Source organism: Rhopalosiphum padi, chromosome 2 (genome assembly GCF_020882245.1).
Source record: "Rhopalosiphum padi isolate XX-2018 chromosome 2, ASM2088224v1, whole genome shotgun sequence".
Classification (NCBI taxonomy): Eukaryota; Metazoa; Arthropoda; class Insecta; order Hemiptera; family Aphididae; genus Rhopalosiphum; species Rhopalosiphum padi.
This window is the reverse complement of record NC_083598.1, coordinates 48,765,208-48,786,929: the sequence shown is the minus strand read 5'-3', so window position 1 is coordinate 48,786,929 and position 21,722 is coordinate 48,765,208. Positions and strand designations below refer to the sequence as shown.

Here is a 21,722-nt window from a genome sequence, read left to right as displayed (position 1 = left end):
ATTTACACTGTGAAATAATAATTCATATTTTTGTACTTTTGCGAACGATATAATAATATTGTCTGTCGCGTGCACCATGTCGTAATAATTATACGATTCTGCAATAATATAGTAGCCATATAATATTATGTGATGATAGATATACGTGAAATCTACACATAATATTATACGAGTATTTAATACATAGATACCTTTAACTTCTATGAATTCTCTATATGATAATATATCCATGAAATTACTTCCATATGAAATCAAAACTCCTCTGTAGTTAGTACGTTCACTAACCATATTCCGTTATTCGTTGCGTGAAGACTGATGACTTTAATTTGTCATTGCGTTTAATATATAATTATCTGTCAATACAATTTCAGTAGTATACTCAACAAAAGGATGGCCAAACATTTTTTCATGGTGTATGGAAGCATCAAATTTACTTACCCTGTTACTAGAAATGTTCCGAGTCCCCGGCAATTACTCGATGGCCGAGTACTCGATATCATATTTAAAACTTGGCTCTTATCCGGTACCCGTCGTAATACTACATTTTTACCCGGCGTAATACCTTCATTTTTACCGGGTCCTTGCTCGGTACCGGCGTAATATCTACATTTTTATCCGGCTCTTACTCAGTAGACTCGGTAGAAAGATTCGCTCACACGACAGCACGACACAACTAATTTTCGCAATGCAATATTTTTCCTTATCGGAATAGCAAAGTGGCTGTTTATCGATAAATCTATTTTTAATTATTTCCTTATGAGGTACTATGAATTTGGGGGAAATACAACTGCGAGCAAGCTATGCACATTGCACATGTCAGAAATGATGGGTTAATCAATTATTAGATTCTAATTAGAATTAATAATTTACATTTTTACTCGGTCAGTACTCGGTACTCGGTTAGTATTAAACATTGTACTCAGCCAGTACTCGGTACCCAGTTTATAACAAATTATCTACCCGGAACATCTCTACCTATTACCCATCACTGAAAATCTAAATTCAAAATATAAATAGATAGTGATTAAATGTATTATATTTAGTTATTCATCATTAGTTATAAATCATAATATCGGTATGGTAAAAGTTTTCAGATAACGATTTCGTTTTTAAACCAAAACAATGCGGTCAGTTTAATTTGTATGAAAGTCACTATACATGTGTCTGATAGTTAATACAATAATACAAATATTATTTTCTATTACCAAAATATTGATTTGACAGCAAATTCAATATGTCACTAGATCGCGCACACCTTTATGCGCAGTTTTTAATTAGATGTTTATGGTTAGTAAGTTATATGCTTATATAGTTATATCGTAATATTGATTGTATATTGAAATAATGATATTTTTTATATTTTATTTATTCATTCTTTAAAAAATATTTAATCGTGTATACAGCTATAAAAATAATTTGTAGAAAATTGAATTATTCGTAAATACATTGCATAACAAAGGTGGTGAATATTTTTGTATCATGAATGTGTCAAATAAACGTGATTACATTTTATAGATTCGCCATCTGTTATATACGCAGATATCACTTTTGGTATTAGCTTTATCGAAATTTGTCGACGAAATTTAGACGATTATTTACTACACTATCTCTACCTATAATACGCGTTCGTATTGTACGTTAGCGTTAAGACTGTTTGGATTTATTCCAAGAATTCAGAAAAAAGGTTCCATAAATTACACTGGCAAAGGTGTGTGTGTGTGGTTGAAAAAAAATCTGAGATATTTCAACCATGATAATAGGTATAGGTGGTTAAGAAAAATCGTTCGCTCACGATATAAATTATTAACAGTTTCTCACCCTTGCACATTTACACAATTGCAGCTCTATATGACTTTGATTTAACTCAAAAAAGTCATAACGCAGTGGTGGTTGTCAACATTTTTATAAGTGGATAAAAATTGACGATTTTTTATCTCTGGCAAAGAAAACATGTACATTACATTTTATTGGTTTAAAAAACAAATCCTGATGACAGGACTGTCAGGACTTAATAATTATTTCCAATTTTTAAAACCACAAACCAAGTGTAAAAACTACATTTTGGAAATAATATCGAACTATTATAAAATATTATATTTTTTATATTTTGTTTGCATTAAATTTGTGATTTAATTTAAAATTTTTAGACTTATTATATTATATGAATTCATAAAATATGTATTTTAGATTAATCAATAGTATTGTGTTTAACTATTTTGTTACTTAAATATGTATAGAAATGCGTCATGAGTTCATGACTCATATACCTAATGGCATATTGCTAGTATAAATTCATATAGTTTATGTACAATGACCCAAACGTTTTTATCGAAGTGATGTAGTTTAATTTCTTCAACTTCATTTGCGGTATTCATGTTTTAAGGTTTATAGTAATAACTAATAAGTAGTAATAACTATAATAGTATTATTGTTTTTTTTTTATTGCAACTGATTATTCTTTCTTCCTAAGAATTTTTTTTTTCGTGCGTTGTAACTCGTAAATTTTTCACTATACGGTACCTACCTATAATGCTTTAATACGTATTCTCACTTCATTAAACAACTTATTTGATTGGCATCCATGCTACTCATGGTGTATTTTTTAGTCCACTGTGAGCGCCAGTAGTATTGTAAGAATATTATGATCTAATAATTGCAAATAGCTAGTCGCAACAAACTACAAAATATAGAATATTATATCTATTGTCTATGGCAGTTGTAGGTATAGATAAATTTCCTCAACACCATTTCTATTCCGTGTAACAGTAACACAAAATCATAATCATTTTGAAATTACATCCTTACACAGTCAAACAAACTTTTTTTCAAAATTATTGTAGTTTGTGTTACACATAAATAGAAATGGTGTTGAGGGGATATACTCACTTAAGCTTTCACAATCTCCTTACTAAAAAATGCTATGAGTATTCAAATACATAGGTATTATCGGTATAAATCGTTTGGTAGTAATTTCTGAATATAATATTAACGTTAGCTCAATTATAAATTGTTTACTAATAAAAATAATAGTGTATACATTCATTGTTGAAAAATCATTTTAACAAACTGATTGCTTATAGGTGCATCCTAGGTACTTTAAAATACAAGTTAGTGTTTAGCGCAGGCGCAGCTCATAAGTTTTTGCAATGTTTTTGACTTGAAATTATAATAAAAGTTTTAACTTTGAGATATTCGTTCTACATCATCCATTGTATATAATAAAGTTAGCGCAGTCCGGTGTACAGTTCTTTAAATATTACATTTATATATTAAAATAAAACAGTGCTGGATGGTAAACGTTTGGCTCAAAGTAAACCTTATTATAATATTCTATAGTATTGTTATAGTACCTTAAAGTAAAGTTGCAGTTCTCCGTAAAATATTATACATATTTTGACAAGAAAAATAATACTATTGTGTTTCAGGATATTGTCAATTTCTATTTAATAAGAAAAATTCAAACTGTATAATATTATCTCACCTATGTATATTGCATACACATCTACCAGTGTAATAATTTTTTTATTGACATTTTAAAATCCCGATGATATTGTATTTATTAGTTAGATAAGTTAAGAATAATGTGCCTGTTTAAAAGCGTTTTAACCATGCCGACTTATTTCCTATGGGTATTTTCATTTTCAACAGTCCGTAATCTTGCAAGTCGCAACGCGTGTTTTGTTTATCTATACAATATACTTAATACCTGCCTTATAATATTATCATTACCAATTATAATATATGATTATCACGAGTCAGCACGCGTGACCTTTGATCTTTCCTTTTAGGCTTAAAGGTAATATATTATATTAATAAGTTTTCAATTACTAGGTATGATAATGTTATATTAAATATATATATATCATTATAATAATATTTCTGAGTAAATCACTGTTAAAAACAGGTATTACGTTATATTGTTACCGAATAATTATTTACAGATAAAGTTGATTTTTCACCGTTCAGCGGAAGCGCGATTATCTACGCGAAATATTTTGAATATTAACCACAATATTAATTAGGTACAATATATGTTAGTAAATTACAAACATAGATCGCAAGAAAACTATGTATACCTATTATAATATTATAGAATTAATACATAAATAGAGATGCGTAATTCATCAAAAAGTCATATTTAGATTGTTAGTTATATTCCGAGGAATTTAAAACCACCTACTTGTAGTATAATACTTATGTAGTTATGTAATATGTATGTATGATACATTCATAGTGCATACAGTAGATAGTATTATAGGTTATTCGCGTAACGTGATTCGTAACAAATATTGAAATAATTTAAAAAGTTTTGAATAATCGTATATATAGATTATGAACAATTTTTCTTTGTATACTATATTTAATGTCATTTTTATCAATTTTCTTTTCTCAAAAGTAAGTACCAGGAAAAAAAATAATCTTACGTAATTATCAAAAACAATAGCTGATTGTGTGTAATTGATTAATTCTATAACATATTTTTATATTTTTTATTTTTATTTTCTATCAATATTAAAAATAATACAAATATAATTTTAGTAGGATAAAACTAATAAATATTCTTTAAAAAATTTTACAAATTGTAAAAATTAAAAAGAGAATTCCTTTAAATGTAATACATTTTAGTAGATTATTACCTTTAAATAATTTTTATTGACAGGTAACAGGTATGCGATGACGTATACTCGTTGAATTCTGTTAATAACTTTCCGGTTAGAACTGCCGGAAACTTTTACAACTTTAACAATATATTATACTTGCGTTGTAACTTTGTAAGTTTACTATGTTTTTCATAACATAGTTTATTATTATTATTATTAACATATAAAACTAAATTTCTTATTTCCGCGTTTATGTATATAAAGCATTTTACCATAATAAATAATAATTTTATGATTAGTATTGTATAAGAAATAAAAGTAACAAATTCTATAATTTATATTACTCGCTATTAGTTCTATAATTAACTACATATTCTTCATACAAAAAAAAAAATGGATATAAGATGGATTTCATATTATTTATATAAAATAAAAACGATAATAATTACTACACACACGTTGTTTATTGATGAGCCTACATGATAAGTTTTTTTTTAATATTTATGTGTTAGTTTGGTATAATATTAATAAATAATAACCATTGAACATTTTTTAATTCTATTTATTTATAGATTTTTTTCATCAGTTGAAATAATCGGTATGATTTATTAAAACGATTGCGTGAAGATTTTTTTCTGATACCTAAAATTTGTAAATTTATTTAAATAATTAATATTAAATTTACAGCGATGTATTTAATCTACTGTTATTAATTATTATTTATAAGACATAATGTGCTATATTCTAAACTACATTAATTGTATTACTCTATATTAGTTTGGTTATCAATGGCTAAACCATGGATTGAATATTTTTTGAAACTAAAATATTTAAAAAGTTTCTCGAGTAGAGTTAGAGAAAAATTAAAATTGTATAGTTTTATTTTAATAATGTTTAATTAATATTAAATTTAATTGTAATTTTGGAGCGGGTCGTATAAAATATTTTAACGAGTAACGACCCACGGGCCATCAGTTACCGATCATATGATATCATACTATATATCTTAGACAATACATTCAGATTATTTATCGCCCAAATAATAAAATAAAATTGTATTCCTATTAATAATTTGGTAATAAAAACCTGTTTAAAAATACAGAATTGCATACATCATAAATGTTATTACTGTTAGTTATTTTTACTTACTTATATCTAAAATTTTGCAATACACTGTATATTACATTTTATAGAACCACAGTATAATAGGAAAGGTTTAATATTATTTTATTTGTTTCATACTAACGTCCGTGTACCAGTAGTTGTCAGACCTCCATAAAAATACTCAATACAATAGTTCTTATATAAAGTTTTGTTTCCTCAACATTTACAGAAATTGTGGATAAATAAATATGATTTTCGAAACCTTTTTATGAAATCTATGACGAGGCACGGAGTTCTTTTATTTCTGAATAAAATTATGTTGATGTGCAACATAATATATTATATTGTTTACCAAAAATAAATTTAGAGATTTAAAGATGGTAGGTATCTAGTTATACAAGTTATACTGTAGGCATGAAATAGTATTTGCTTTGCTTTCCGTGCCAAGACTATCTATGTATATTATTATTTAAATTATGACAAATTACTAATTAGCTCTTAAAACGATTCATTGAGTTGAGGTTATCTGATCTTCGGAGTGCATGCCACAAGTAGTATATAATATGTTTATAATATGTAGTATATACTGTGAAATACAATTTAATAATTAATTTTGAGTATAATTCTATGATTTTTTTATTGTAATTAAAAATATAATATTACAAATAGTTATAGTAAAACAATTGTCTGAACAATATAATATGATACATTAAGTATAAAATAATAATCTATAACAGTCATCGACTCATTCACTTAGAACTACATCTATATTATTTTCAGACCAAAAGGGCAGCATAATGATATACATTTATAAAAATTATTCATAAATAAGTTAAGCTGGTAATTCCTACGTTTTTATTTTTAAATTATTATTTTTTTTTTTAAATATTCCTAGAAACTATAAACTACAAGTGCCTATTAAAATTACTTTTTTGTAAATTGTTTAGAGATTTAAGTTCAAATTTTAATTAATTGTAAAAATTTTAAACAATATAACGATTTTAGTTAGGTTTTTAGCTATTATTTAAAATAATATTATTCATAAGAATGAGTAAGGATTGAAACATTTTGTCATGACCCATGACACGATGATATTTTAATATGTTTAGATTATTTTTTAAGTTATATATGCTGCATCAACTTATTCGCATCGTTCCACGGTATATTGACTTATTATATAAATTATAATTTATTAACAGCTAGTAATGATATATGAAATAATATAATTTTTGTATAATAAAAATAATTAGTTCAACATCCCATAGTAATGATAGAAACGAAAACAATAACAAAAATAAATAAATTATTAGGGCGACCAGACTCACGTTTAAAACGGAATTGTCCCTATTTTGATCATCGTTGTGTTGTAAAATTTTGAACGGGACAATTTTATCCCGTTTTTAGATGATGGTCCCGTTTTAATACCGTTTTACATATTATTACACTGTATCTTTAAAATAAATCAATGTATGAAACAAATCTAAACCAGTTATATGAACAGATAACAGTTTTTAAACCGATAAACCGATAAACAATTAAATAAGTGATAATGTTTAATAATGAAAAGTAAATTTTCTTTATTGTTTGAAAATGTTTTATTAGTTTTGAAATGCAACATTATTATTATATATATATTGTTTAATGATAATAAAAAAAATATATTCCTAACATTTTAACACTTTTATTATTTAGGTTAGGTTAGTTAACTCAAAAAGGATAAAGTAATACAAATTAAATTGTTAGTAATATGACACAGATTTTTTATACTCTACAATAATTGTGTGCATGTGTATGAATGTAAATGGAGAGGCTTTTTTGGTGGAAGGCTATTTTATTTTTATTTTTTTTTTATCAAATATTTTATTTTTATTTTTTGAAATGGTCACCCTATTATAAATATATAATAAAATATGATTAGAAAATATTATATTCTGATAGACCATCACTGCTCTAACTCGATTTCCACCCCATAATATACGTACAATGACTTATCATTCAATTTAAATTAAACGAATTCTTCACAGTTAACTACTAAATTATGAGGTACACATTGACTGAATATATGTACTATATATACAGCAGAGCGAATTTATGATTTCTTTTTACTTTTCGAAGAACGAGTGTAGTGGCTAAATGCGTATTATGATGGGTTTACATTGTATTTTTATGTGTTTTTCCGACAAACATTTGTTCTGGAACTAAAAAATATCACTCAGTTTCACGAAGTAGCACCATCATTTTAGATTTGAAATTTAACACTCGTTGGCCGTTGCACTTTACAATATCAAATTTCCAGTATAGTCGTCGAGAATATCAAGAAAAATTAAGACAGGTACCTGTTACCTATATAAAACTACACAAAGGTGGACTGGCGAAAAAATGTAAAAGTGAGCATAATTTTAAATTGAATTTTGAATATTTTTGATAAGCTTTTGAAGCTCACAGACAAAAAATAAAATGTAATTAATAAATGACCATCATATCTTTTATTTTACCCAATTACCTTTCTTAATGTTTTAATGCTTAATTTTAAAATGTTTCACATTAATGGTGGATAGAAATCTTATATTTTAAGTAATGCACGATGCTTTTTTCATTTGTATACTTTGAGTTTAGGGAAATCAATAAATACCTACTCATCATAGATAAGTTGATCTACATATAGGTATAAAAATTATTTTATTTTATTTGAATAGCAAATGTATATTTATATATACATATATAATATATTGAAATAGGTACATACTCGTATTGTATAAATATATATATCCGAATTTTAAAACGGGTATATTTTTATTTTGATCCTTAATCATGTATTTCATTTTTATATTAATCACAATTTTATACCTACAATAATACAGTTTTGGAGATATCCATATGATGCATGTACATTGTACAGCATACGTTATATATAATATATATAATTTATAATTTATAATAATATAACTCATACATCGGCCGTGCATAAATGAGCCTTTTCGTCACTTAACTTATTGTTGTATGCATGGATAATATTTTAGGAGTAGGTACTTTGTATATACCTACCTAATCATTTGGTAATGACTGATAAATGGTTTGAGAAACTTCGAATGTGATTAGTGTATAGTTGTATGTAAAACTAACGCTTAACGGATGTTAAAAAATTAGTTTCAACAACGTTGTATGTGTATACTGTATAGTCATTGCGTTGTCGTTTTTATTATATTTTTCCTCTCTTTTCCAGCGACAGCGCACGTGCTTCACATAAATCAACTGTATTAGCCTTAATGCACTTAGGACTCTTAAACTTGGTTTCGGACAATATTATATAGGTATAACGCTATTTCGTAGTTGTGTACATATTATACATTAATAGGTGTGTCACGACAATCCGACATTTTTAAATATAAATAAAAATGTTATCGAAATATCCAGTAACAAATAAAATTAAATTGTATGTCATTTCATTATCGTCATAAAATTGTACGATATACGTACGATTCTATAATATTTATAAATTAGTGTAATATTTCGACGAACATAGAACACACATAACTGTTCACAATATTGTATCGTATACATATTATAATTTTATTATATTATTGTTAAAAATTAATTACACATAATTTCGAGAATTTTCTAAGCTACCTATTTTCCTACTTTTTATCCGTTGATATAACTTGAACACCGTGTCTATAACATTTAAGGTATACTGCTATGATTGAATAAGTTATAAGCGGTCATAATAGGTATATAGATACAATTAGTTGGTACTATTGAATTTAAAAATTATAACTGTTATATATGATAAAAATATTTTTTAGAAAATTTAGGTATATATTATAAATGAAATATTATATAACATAATCTGTAATCTTAAATTGTGTCTATTGGCCCTATACAATTTATCTTTGAATTTAGAGTATTGAATTAATGCAAAAAGTCTTATAATAATAATTATAGTATAAATTATATATATATAGTGACCGGTTTTTTAATTTTTTTTATAAGATCTAATTATTTGATGTATTGCTCTTCAGCCTGTTTAAATTACTGAGAGATGCAGTGACTGCATTTCAGATTTACCCAGAGCTAGTAATCCTGAATTAATAGTAAACAAAAGCCATAACTATTTCAATAAATTAAAAAAAAGTACAAGTACTTATAATGTTTTGAAGTTGAAACTTTTAAAATGTGTACTTAATAATTCATCATAATATTGTATATCGCAGATGTATTGAGATTGTTATTATGTACATTTAAGTTTATATCTCATATACCTTCATTATTTTTTTATGTATGGTATAACATATTACAATTTCTAAACATATTATATTGATTGTTTGACCTAGTTCTAAACATAGAAACGTAATTAGTGTTGTTTTAAATTGTATAAGATCAAATTGTTTACATTTATTATTTTATTACGTAGGTATATAGGTACCTAATTATGTACAGTTCGTGAATCCCCCAAGTTTTAACTTGTAAAACCTTTTATTCATACTTCGAATTGTATTTCAAAAGAAACAAGATACGATTAAAATTAATATTTCATTCCTAAAAAGATAGAATTTCTTTACTTATAATTACTTTTACGCGAATAAAAATAATGATACTTCTAAAATACATTTTTATACACTGCTGAATTCATTATATTGCTCAGTGTGTAATTAGCAAAGAATAATGTTGGTATACGTGTTTCTTAAGCTTTTTCTACTCGAATAAATTTAAAGGAAATGTGATTTAAAATACAGAATTTCTAGGTAAATAATGTTTGGACAGCTTATTATGTATATTATAATATTAATCATTATAATAACAGTATGAATGCTGTTTTCAATGTTTTATAATTTTACTTATTTTATCGTATTAACATTTTTCATAGTAATTATTTTATTTATAATATTATATATGCTGTTATTTACTTAAATATTTTAAATACTATTTACGATACAAAGGGCACAAGTCATATTAGATACCTATTTATACCCAATGCATAGAAATGGTACATAATTAATACTTCATTATATCCCTTAATACTAAACATAAAATGGAAAATGCTGTGAAAATTGTCTATTTTTTATTTTTTTGATTAGGAAATATATATATATCACTGACTTATGGGGCATAAATCCATGGGGGTTGAACTAACAATTAAAGTGAAAAAAAAGTGGATCTATTGTAGGGCTCTATTTTGTAAACAATTAACTTGTGCCCTTTTTACCATTGTCTACTGATATAATAATACTAATATAATAAATATAAATGTTATTGTTACGTTGTGGATGGTTGTGTTTGTGTATATGGTATATCGATAAAATATAATATGTTTATAGTTCTACCTATCGTGGAGGTAAATATTATATATTATATATAATTATTAAAACGATAGTTATGTCAAAATAGGTAGAATAACCAGAATATTATGTAAAAATAACAAATTATAACGTATTCTATATAATATTAATATTATTGTTGAAATAAATTACGGAGTAAAAAGTTTGTGTATGAGTAAATATCACTTTGAAGTTTAAATACTATAATTTCGAGGGTTAATGAAAAGCTCTATGTTGATGTTCAAGAATTTTTTTCGTACTTAAAATCAAACGCGTACATACATATACATATTTGTATATTATTATGTATAAAATATATTCTACATAAACTGATTAACAATTTCTGCATATGACAATATTGACAATAGGTTGACGGTCGTCACTTTATGAAATAGATAAATATATATATATGAATTTTAGTGTTGAAAATGTAAGTAAAATGGTATCATGATCGTATACAGTACAAACCATTAAACCATAATATTATTAATATCGTGTTATTATATGGTTGTAGTAGATCAGAGATTTTCAGTACTAAGATGCCCAATAGGACCGAATCTATCGGATCGTATTGTGTCTACGTTATAGTTTTAACCTAACCTTTACATTTTATTCTTCACAGTGCGGATTGATACCTTGTACATTATATTACAAAATATGAAGTGTGAATAAACATAGTATTGAATACTAGTACAGTTGTGTTAGTCGAATAAGTTAATTGTATAGGTAATTTGTTTAAGACCTAAAATATCGTTGTAAGACGACCAAAAAATAAAATAAAATTTTTTTTGAATATAAAATAATAAATTTATTTTAAGTTTACCTAGTTCGAGTGGTATAATTTGTCGTATATTCATACACTTTATTTTATTTTCCCAATAACGTGTACTGCTGTTAAAGTTTTAAAGTTCAATAAATTGTGATTGTCGATAGGTACACGACGTACAAACAAATAATATGCTGTTTAGTAGGTATATTACGTAATAGTGCTATTGCACCTTGTACGGATATAGTATTATAGTTTTATATCACGACAAGCACGTATGTCGATTGGGTTATTCAGTATATTATATTGTTACGGAATGTTTTCATATGATACATATTGTATAAATATTATAACCTGCGGCGACCGTTTGCTTTTAAATGTTCAAGTCTGAATATCGTACATATATCATTATATTGAGTGTGATACGGCAATAATTCATATTTGGGCATTTTTTTTTTTTAATGGACTCAGGGATCGATGGGTGGCGATTTTGTAATGTGGGGATTCCTATCCTCACTTTATCATGGTCCGGCATGACGAGAGAAAACAAGGTTTAATTTTGCCTTTTTAAATCACGAAATCATGAATTTAAAAAAAAAAAAAATTAAAATCTGTTTTGTGTTCTAAGCGGAAATATATTTGTTATAATTGTAATTTTAACTATCTTTGGTTTTGAAATGGTGGTAAAAATACATTATATGTCCGTACTGTACGAATACCTAAGTGGTACATTGGGACCAGAAATTAATCCGTGCAAAACCCAAAATTTATAAAAATCGTTTCTTTAGAAACATCATGCAGTATATTATAGATATAAAATAGTGTGCATATTATATGCATTAAATAAATTCTAAATAAATTACAAAAGCCATTATATATTATTATTTATAATAAATAAAATTATTTTTTTCCTAGTCATATCTTTTAAGCGATGTTTATTTGCTCCAATAAATTCATATTTATTGCCAATCCGTTGAATATATTTATAGTTTGTCGTTTTGAAGTATCTAACCAAAATCATCATTTCTATTATAAGTATATATTTTGTTTTCAGATATTTCTTTTATTTATATTACTAAGGCTAAGAAAACGTATTAATTTCCTAAAAATTTAAAATATTAGTGTATATATTATATTTTTTCATTTCAAATAATCTTATTCAATTATTTTGTGAATTAAGTAATTAATAGTTATAATTATTAATTACTAATTATGCTATGCCTGGTAATACAAATTTGTGTCAATTTCGAATTTATAATAAAATTTTTAAGCACATGTTTTATAAACTATGTACCTATAACTACCTACATTTATTTGAATTAATATATTTCTTAATATGATATAAGTACCATATTTTTTTTTATAATTTTCCCTCCTGAAAATATTTATTAAAGTATTAATAATTAATATTATCGTCTATTAGTCGACATTTTATCAGAAAAACCGTTTTAATTGTAACATAAACACGTTCTGAAATGTTGATTTTTTTAACATACATGCAGTTTATTATCGACAATTATTGTGATTTTTCTCATTTTATTGGTATAAATATCTATAATTTTCGTTTCTAAAAATTGGTTAGATGTTATTCTAATTTATTTTTATATTTCGTATTACCTGCGTTCAACCGGTAAAATATTTTAAATTTTATTTTACTAAACAGATGGCGCTATACTGTTGTATTCTTATTTTCATATTTTACCCGTAACATAGTAATACTATCATATGTGCACTTTTATTTTGTGTAACTACGCCACTACTTTTCCAATGAATCTATTTTCTCGCGTTTAAAATTAGAATTTTGTTGAAATCTCAAAATTGTACAAATTGTTATATTATTTTATTTTTCATAAAATGTTTTGTTTTAATAAATAATTTGAGAATTTAATACAAGGTTCTTTATAAGTTGTTCAATATAAAAAAAAGAAAATTCTATCGGAGAACCAAATAAAATTGTTATGCACATTACATTTGTTAACATTTTTAACCTAATCATTGGATATTTCTCCTCAAATAATTGTTGATACCTATTTTGTTGTATTTAGAAAAACAAAACAGTAAATATTTGACATTTTTGACATTTTCATTATATGAAAACATTCTAAAAAATATTGAGCTAATTTTGAACTATTTAAAGTCATGACAAATTTTAAATTATTTTAGTTTTTTTTCTATACATCTCGATAAAATATTATTCAATCGGTCAAAGATCTTGGAATTAAATAAAAGATTCCACATAAGTTATTCATACTGAAAACATAAAAATCTGAAATTATTTTATTATTTTATTATAAACATTATTGGTAACTATTTTAATGTATATTATATTATTATGAATTTTACTATACGAAATGGTATTTTTGATTTATTTTAAGATATAATCTATGGATTCTATAAATCTATTTTCATTATTTTACGGTACTTACTGAAAGGCGTTATTAAATGTTGAGTTATATAAGTTGATACAATATGGTATAAATATGTGTTATTATAATAACTTAATACCAATAATATAATCAATGAAATATTTTCTACATATCTACTAAAATATTAAAAGTAAAATAAATGGTTTTACCTAGGTATATCAAAAAAATATATCAAGGAATATACTTACTTGCAGATTTAGGCTGACGATCGTTTCAATTTAGAAACGTTTTAGATAATCATTGAATTTAATATTCCCATATATATATATGTATAATAGCGACCTACTAGACAACTAATGTAAATCAGAGCGTTACCCACTTGTCAACCTTTAATAGGTTGGTCGTAGGTAGGTACTTATTTTATTTAGTCCGTTGTATTATGTACTTAATTGATTAAAAACTCAAAAATCTAATAATAGTTTTTACTTTATAGTTAATTTCTTCAACATAAATAAATATCAATTTAGAGAAAATTCGTAGTAACTAATTATAAAATAAACCAGTATTATGATGAAGACTCAAGTTTTAGTTACTAAAGACAAACGACTGAAATATTTTAAATTTAAAAGCATAGTGAAACATTGGTTTTAATCATTCATATATTTTTTTAAAAAAAATAGCAATAGATAAGCAATTTAAATTGTACGTAAGTTATCACTGATAAGTGATAAGTAATAACCAGTAAAACGAGTAACAAATAACGTTTAGGACTAATGCCCGTGGCGCATTTGCTAATGACGTCATACATTCATAATATATAAGCATGATTTATACACTCCAAAATGTTTCAGTCTATGTTCGACAGTCAGTGTTGACAAAATCGTAATGGAAATAAATATTATTGATTAATAATATTATTAAGTTGTAAACATTTAATAATATAGATATCCGGTGTTAATTTTTAATTATACTAAATTATTAAATAATAATTCCTTTGGAAGTATTTGAAAAGTAGATTTGTTTATATGACTTACGTGTACTGAACCATAATTATACCGAAGTACAAATAAACCAAATAAATAGTATAATAGATTACTATTTATTATAATAGTAAGATAATTTGTGATCTCGTATATACCCAATAAAGGACTTTAATACATTCGGGTAAGCGATTTAAGATAAATATTTTACAAAATATAAACTTTCATTTTACAATATTTATTTAATTACATGAGTAATATTTTTTTTTTTTAGTTTTGCAGATTGTAAATTTTATTTTATTATTTATTTTTATATTTGACAATAATTAAAGAAAAATATAAGTTGTGTAAATATAAGAGTGTACATATTACGCCACGTTATTTCCAGTGAAACCAAACGCAATATTATATTATTTTATGATATTATTCTTTTCAATGAAAAATTCGATTAGTGTAAAATTATTTGATTATTGATCGTTGTATATGATATATTATATTAAACACCTATATAAAAAGACATTATTAATAATCGATTTAGAAGTCAGACGTTACCTAGTGTTTCTATCATAACTATTCATAACTTACATTTAATATATTTTTCATTACTTAAATGTCCAGCTTTTTCTATATTAATTGTATTCTTATGTAAAAAAAAAATTAAATTAAATTTTTTGTTTTCTAAAATATGAACATATAAGGTGAAACAAAAAGTTATGTTTCAATAATATTTACTATTGTATGCTGATTTACATATTATTTTTATCAATATGAAAATAGATTATTAGAGTCCTAATTATTATTTAAATACCTACAGTTATAAATTGTATTTAGCAGATTAATATACTTTAATTATATACCTACCCAATTGCGGGTTTACTACTAAATGCACAACACTTAGGAAATAACATAATTTCATAATTATTCATGCTATTTTATACAGAATGATTCATCAAATATGCTTAACTTCGTGATTCATTTTATATAATTTATTTATTCAAAATCTGATTTTTTAAATTTTTAAATATACTTTTTAAGATCGCAATTTCAAATTTTTGATATTTGTTTTGCTACCTACTTAAGAAGCTTTTTAAAAATTAAAACCTCCCTTTTATACTGTACAATTTGAGTGGATATTTTTTTGAAAATGTTAATATACTTATATTTCTTAATTGTCTGATTATTAAAACGTTTTTACTAAGGTTAATAATCCTGAAAATGGTTTTACAAACATAAATTATAGATGTAATATTATTGGATCTTATGTTTATTATTATTATACTTGGTCTTTTAAAAAAAATCATAAATGTTGATAAACAGATTCATTTTAATTACTAAAACCAATTCACTATCAATATACTATATAGCCATAACTACTTCTACGGTTAGGTTGAAATTGGGTAGAAGTTATATATGGACCTATTATTGTTATTAAACAAAGATAAATAACTTATAAAATAAATTATAATACAAAAAATTTTTCATTTGTGAAAAATAGAAGTTAGCTCCACAAGATATATTTTATTACAAAAAAAATCTCAAGAATTTTAAAATATGATATTGTAGTATATTTAAAAATAAGAAAAATCATAATTTGAATAACTGAATTATTAAATAAAAGTAGTGAAAATGTTTGGTGCATCACTCTGTATATACAATATACTTATTATTTACACGTGTGCTAGTGCTATATATTTTTATTTGTCGAAACTTATACAAATACGTAGCGTATGGAGACGATATAATATCATTCATTGTTGTACGTAAAGGTCAGTGTCACCACTCACTACACGTTGAATTATGTTGATTACATATCAATTTTGTCGAGAGTCAGCTAATAAAATATGTATCTCTTTCACCATTAATACATCACATATATAGAATATAACCATAAGTGTTTACGCTGTCTAAATGTGATTAAATATATTATAGTTGTTAATGTACTCTATTCCAAATAAATTTGGAAAAAATGAGGAAGACAACGCGTCGTTGTTCACACAAATACAGTCACGCAGCCCGTGACGACAAGTAACGATACTACATAACCAACTAGAGTTCCGACCGGGCGGCGACTGCGCAAGTTTTTTCAAACTTATTTGGAGTGGAGTATATAATAATATAGTTTCAAATAATTATGGAATATCATCGTTTTTAAATAATATTGTAAAACAATTTTTTTTTATTTTGTGTCGTAGTGCTTGTTTGTTTTAAAATATGAAATTAATATTATGGTGATGATTACTGAAAATTTGCCAACTGTAAATAAAATAATAGCACATTGCTGTCAGAAAAGTGATTATATGTTTTTCATATTTAATCTGAAATATTTGTTTAAGCGGATTTTAATTACTTATTTAAAACTTACAAAGTCAACAACTCCGTGAGACGTCCGTGATAATAATCGGAAAGTATTCATTTGAAAGCCCACATTCTAAGTGCTAATAACAACAGCGTGTTTATAATGTTTGTTATTGTCATTATTATTTTTTACTCCACGAGTAGATTTATTGATAATTTAATCATTGGTTTTGAGACTGGCCTTTACGCGTAGGTACTTTAATTTAATTTAATGTTGAGCTTGTATCATACGATATTGTAGCCTGTAGGATTGCAGTGTCTTATCCATGAATTGGTGAACGATTAAATTATTTATATTTTCTTAACCTTACCTCACCCGAGTACACAACCTGAATCAACTTCTATCAAAATATAAAATTTAAGAATATTTTAATTAATTTTTAGATTCTGAGCGAAGCGATGAAATGTATTTTTTTATTCGATTTGGGCTATTTATGATAAAAAATGATATCTAGCTTGTTTTTTAAAATTTTTCAAAATCAAAAACACTTAATCATAATTTTGTAACTTCACGTCTTAACATATAAATATATATTTTAGAATACATTTATATAGCTAATATGGCTGGAAATTTAATGTAGGTTCCTCTTATGTATTTCTTACTGAAACTCAAAAATCTAAAAATCATATAAGCCTATTTGTTTTTTATAGACATTTTGAAGTTCAAGTTTTGATGAAATCGGATAGGTGTTTAAACAGAGAATAACAATTTATACTTATTTTGGTGTAATTCAAAAATAAGCATTCGTGAGAATTTGAAATTGTTACATTATCAACATATTTAGATTAATTTTAAGCTAATGTCTATTTAAAGTTTATACCGTAATACTTAAAGTACCTAAAATAAATTAGTATGAATTTAAAATAAATATAATTTATTGAAATGTACTTTGTAATACTATATGTTAAGGCTGAAAGATCGTTTCTGCTTATAATCGATTTTTGTATGCAATGATTTATTTGTTATTGATTAAAACACTTTATACTCCTAAAAAAAATATGGTTCGACGTTTACTGAATTACCACTATCATTATTGATTATTTTACACCGCCGCTTACCAATAGTACCTTTGAATATAATATTTCAAAATTAATTTGTTTATTTTTTTTGTTTTAGGTGAAGTCTTCTATCCATCGTTTCGTTTAGTATTTATCGCGTCATGATGCCGGTAAGACTACAGTGGAGCCGAATATTGTGCCGCAGTCACTTGCGACAGACATGCGTCCCGTTGACCCGTAACGACCTAAGTCAACCGGTTCGATATCGCACCGAGTCTAAAGTGGTTCGTTCGCCGTTTTCGGACGTCCAGATACCGGAAAATTTAATTGATGAGTTCGTGTGGAGCGGCCTGGAGAGATGGTCGGACAAAGACGCACTGGTAAGTGAATCTCATTAAGTATAACAATCGCGATTGACGCCAGGGACAAGGCAATTAATATTTAATATATCAAATTATGTCATATATATCATAATATGTATTAGATATAGGAACTGCGCTGTGGCTTTTAGTTCATTAGATACGACTATGCGATCATAGTTTAATATAAAATGTCAAAGAACGACATTTTTATATGTATATGTTACGGTAAAAGTACGAATATCGGTTAAACCTAGAATTTACCGGTAAATCCTAGATTTCGCTGACTACTGTTGGTAAATGTCCAAAGTTCGGACTTTTACAAACGATATTTGGTAAATCTTAGGATAAACAATCAGTGTTTTTGCATTAGTACTTAATAATAATAATAATTAATAACTTTGGTAAAATGTTTGGACTTTTACTAACGTCTAACACTGATCGTCTATCCTAAGATTTACCAAATCTCGTTTGTAAAAGTTCGAACTACAAAAATCATTCGGGGTTTGACCAAACGATGTTGTGTGTATCCTAGGTTTTACCGAAATCAATTGGTAAATGTCCGAATTTCGGACATATGCTTATATTATTTAGCCTTTATTGCAGATGTTTCATAAATTCTTATTTTGTTTTTTTTTTTTCAATAACATCAAAATCATTAAACTATTAAAGTTACATAAGCATTTCACTTTGTTTTTTGATAAAAATCATTAATTATTTGTTAATATTGTATGGGCGTATAATATGATTATATTTTATCGTACGAATAAATAATATAAAAAATGATAATAATTAACTCAAATTGATTAATGAAGTTTCTTGTATTATATAATAATATACAATATAGTATATACACATCGGTGCAGTGATATGCACGAATGCACAATACACATGCGTGTGTATAATTACAAACTACTTTTTATAAAACGAGGGAAATGTCCTCATTTTGCTTAAATAAAACAACCGACGTAAAATGTAGTTAGGTACAATAGGTATCATTAAAATAAATATTTATGTGAATATTTATTTATTATTATTTTTTTTTTTAATACAATAACCTCTTAATATTGCGTGTGTACTTTTTTCTGACCTTGTTGAAAATGTTTTTTTTTTTTTTTTTATTAATTATTGTGTGTACGATATTAACAATTATTATTATATGTTATACCAGGTAAAGTAAACATTAAGCATTGATAATACTGAAAACATATCTGTGTAAAAATTAAAAATTATACTATTGAAACGAGTGGTATGCATTTGCTAATTTATTAAGGAAATAGAATCACACAAGCAGAGACGTACAAATATTGTGACACATAATTTTTATAAACATTCGAACATCATTCTGTATGAACGAATTTCAGTACATGTTTTTTTAACCATAAATAAAACTGTAAATATATTCAACCATTCGTATTTAATTTTATATAATATATTTAACGAGTTGAAAGTAAATTTTTTTCAGCAATGACTGAATTTATTAGAACAGTAATGAAAATATAATAATATGGAAAAACAATATTTGTTCGTGGAACACGCATGGTTGATGCAAGCGATTTTTTTAATTTGAACCAAGTTAACTACAAATAAAATTATAAATGAACAAATGTTTGTCTAACTAATTTTAATAAAAAGGAGTTATAAATAATATAATTCATGTTTAATTGTTTACGAGTTTTTTCACCGCATTAGGTCATTATTTACTAGTAGTACCTGCAAATACTTACCTATACGTATTTCATCCTAAAAAAAAAAAAATTATTGATGGGTAATTTAAAAGACAAATTACGTTCCATATTTTTGTAATATATTATTAAAATCGTTTACTATTATAAGTTATATAACTCAAAGTTAGTTTTTCGATTTTTCAAATTATAATATGTATGCACAAATACAATCATAAACAACGATTGTTTGTGTGTAATATAATTATTTATATAATATATAATTATTATAGTTATATGGCGAAAGTATTGTCACACATTTTACAGCTTTTTTCGGACGACCTATAATAGTGACACCTGGATTTATTGCTATTCATATGTTTCATTAAAACCATGGGTATAATTTAAATGGTTTTTACAGTTGTTAGTGCAGTTATTTGGAAAACCTTGTTATTTTAGAGCATACTTTTTTAATTAAAATTGTGTATCCTATTATTGTTCTTTTCCTCCGTTTTTAACTACCGTTTTTTTTTATATAAATTAATAACTAATGAAGTTTAATCTATTTATTATTAACGTATTATAATAAATTGTTATCGATGGAAAAACATTCAAACTTTTCCAAGTAAATCTTATATTATTATGTGAACACGTTTAGTTATTTCTTCAATTGAATGTATTTTTTTTCATTAATTTGTTGTTTTTGCTTGGAATGTAGGTTTGCGGAATAACTAATAGGAAATTCACATACTACGAGACGAGGCAGGCATGTAAGAGATTTGCGGCTAGTCTTAAGAAGAGAGGTGCAACTCCGGGCCAAGTGTTCGCCGTGCTGTTGCCAAACGTTCCAGAATTCGCCATAGTCTCGCTGGGTGCCATAGAGGCCGGTCTGGCTGTGACGACGATCAATCCTATCTACACGCCATGTGCGTAACGGTTTCTTTACAATATTATAATATATATTATACCTAAAGGCCTCTGATATAAGTGCAGACGAATAAAAATATTATTGAAATGGGAAAAATATCCTGTACTAAAATAAATCCTAGGTGCAAATGACCCTATGGCTAAACATTTTTAGGTTAAACAAACCAATAAGTAAATCGAAAAATCCAAATTTAAAAAACGACTTTAAACAGCTTGTTTAAAAATATTAACTATGATATTACTATTTTTTTTTTATAAATTATGACAGATTAATGAAAAAAAAAAT

At 25.4% G+C, this 21,722-nt stretch overlaps 1 protein-coding gene across 3 annotated transcripts in view; it reads left to right on the top strand.

Moving 5' to 3' along the window:
- The window catches only part of LOC132920831 (uncharacterized), a 44,619-nt gene that overhangs the window by 12,872 nt on the left and 10,025 nt on the right, over positions 1-21,722 (top strand). For 2 of the 3 annotated variants that reach the window (XM_060983531.1, XM_060983528.1), the window contains exons 2-3: positions 18,605-18,866; positions 21,228-21,435. In XM_060983531.1, the coding sequence (XP_060839514.1) occupies positions 18,648-18,866; positions 21,228-21,435 (427 nt within the window). In that variant the 5' untranslated portion in view covers positions 18,605-18,647. Of the gene's footprint in view, positions 1-15,160; positions 15,317-18,604; positions 18,867-21,227; positions 21,436-21,722 lie in introns of those variants that run through there. The other variant, XM_060983529.1, reaches the window with a different exon arrangement.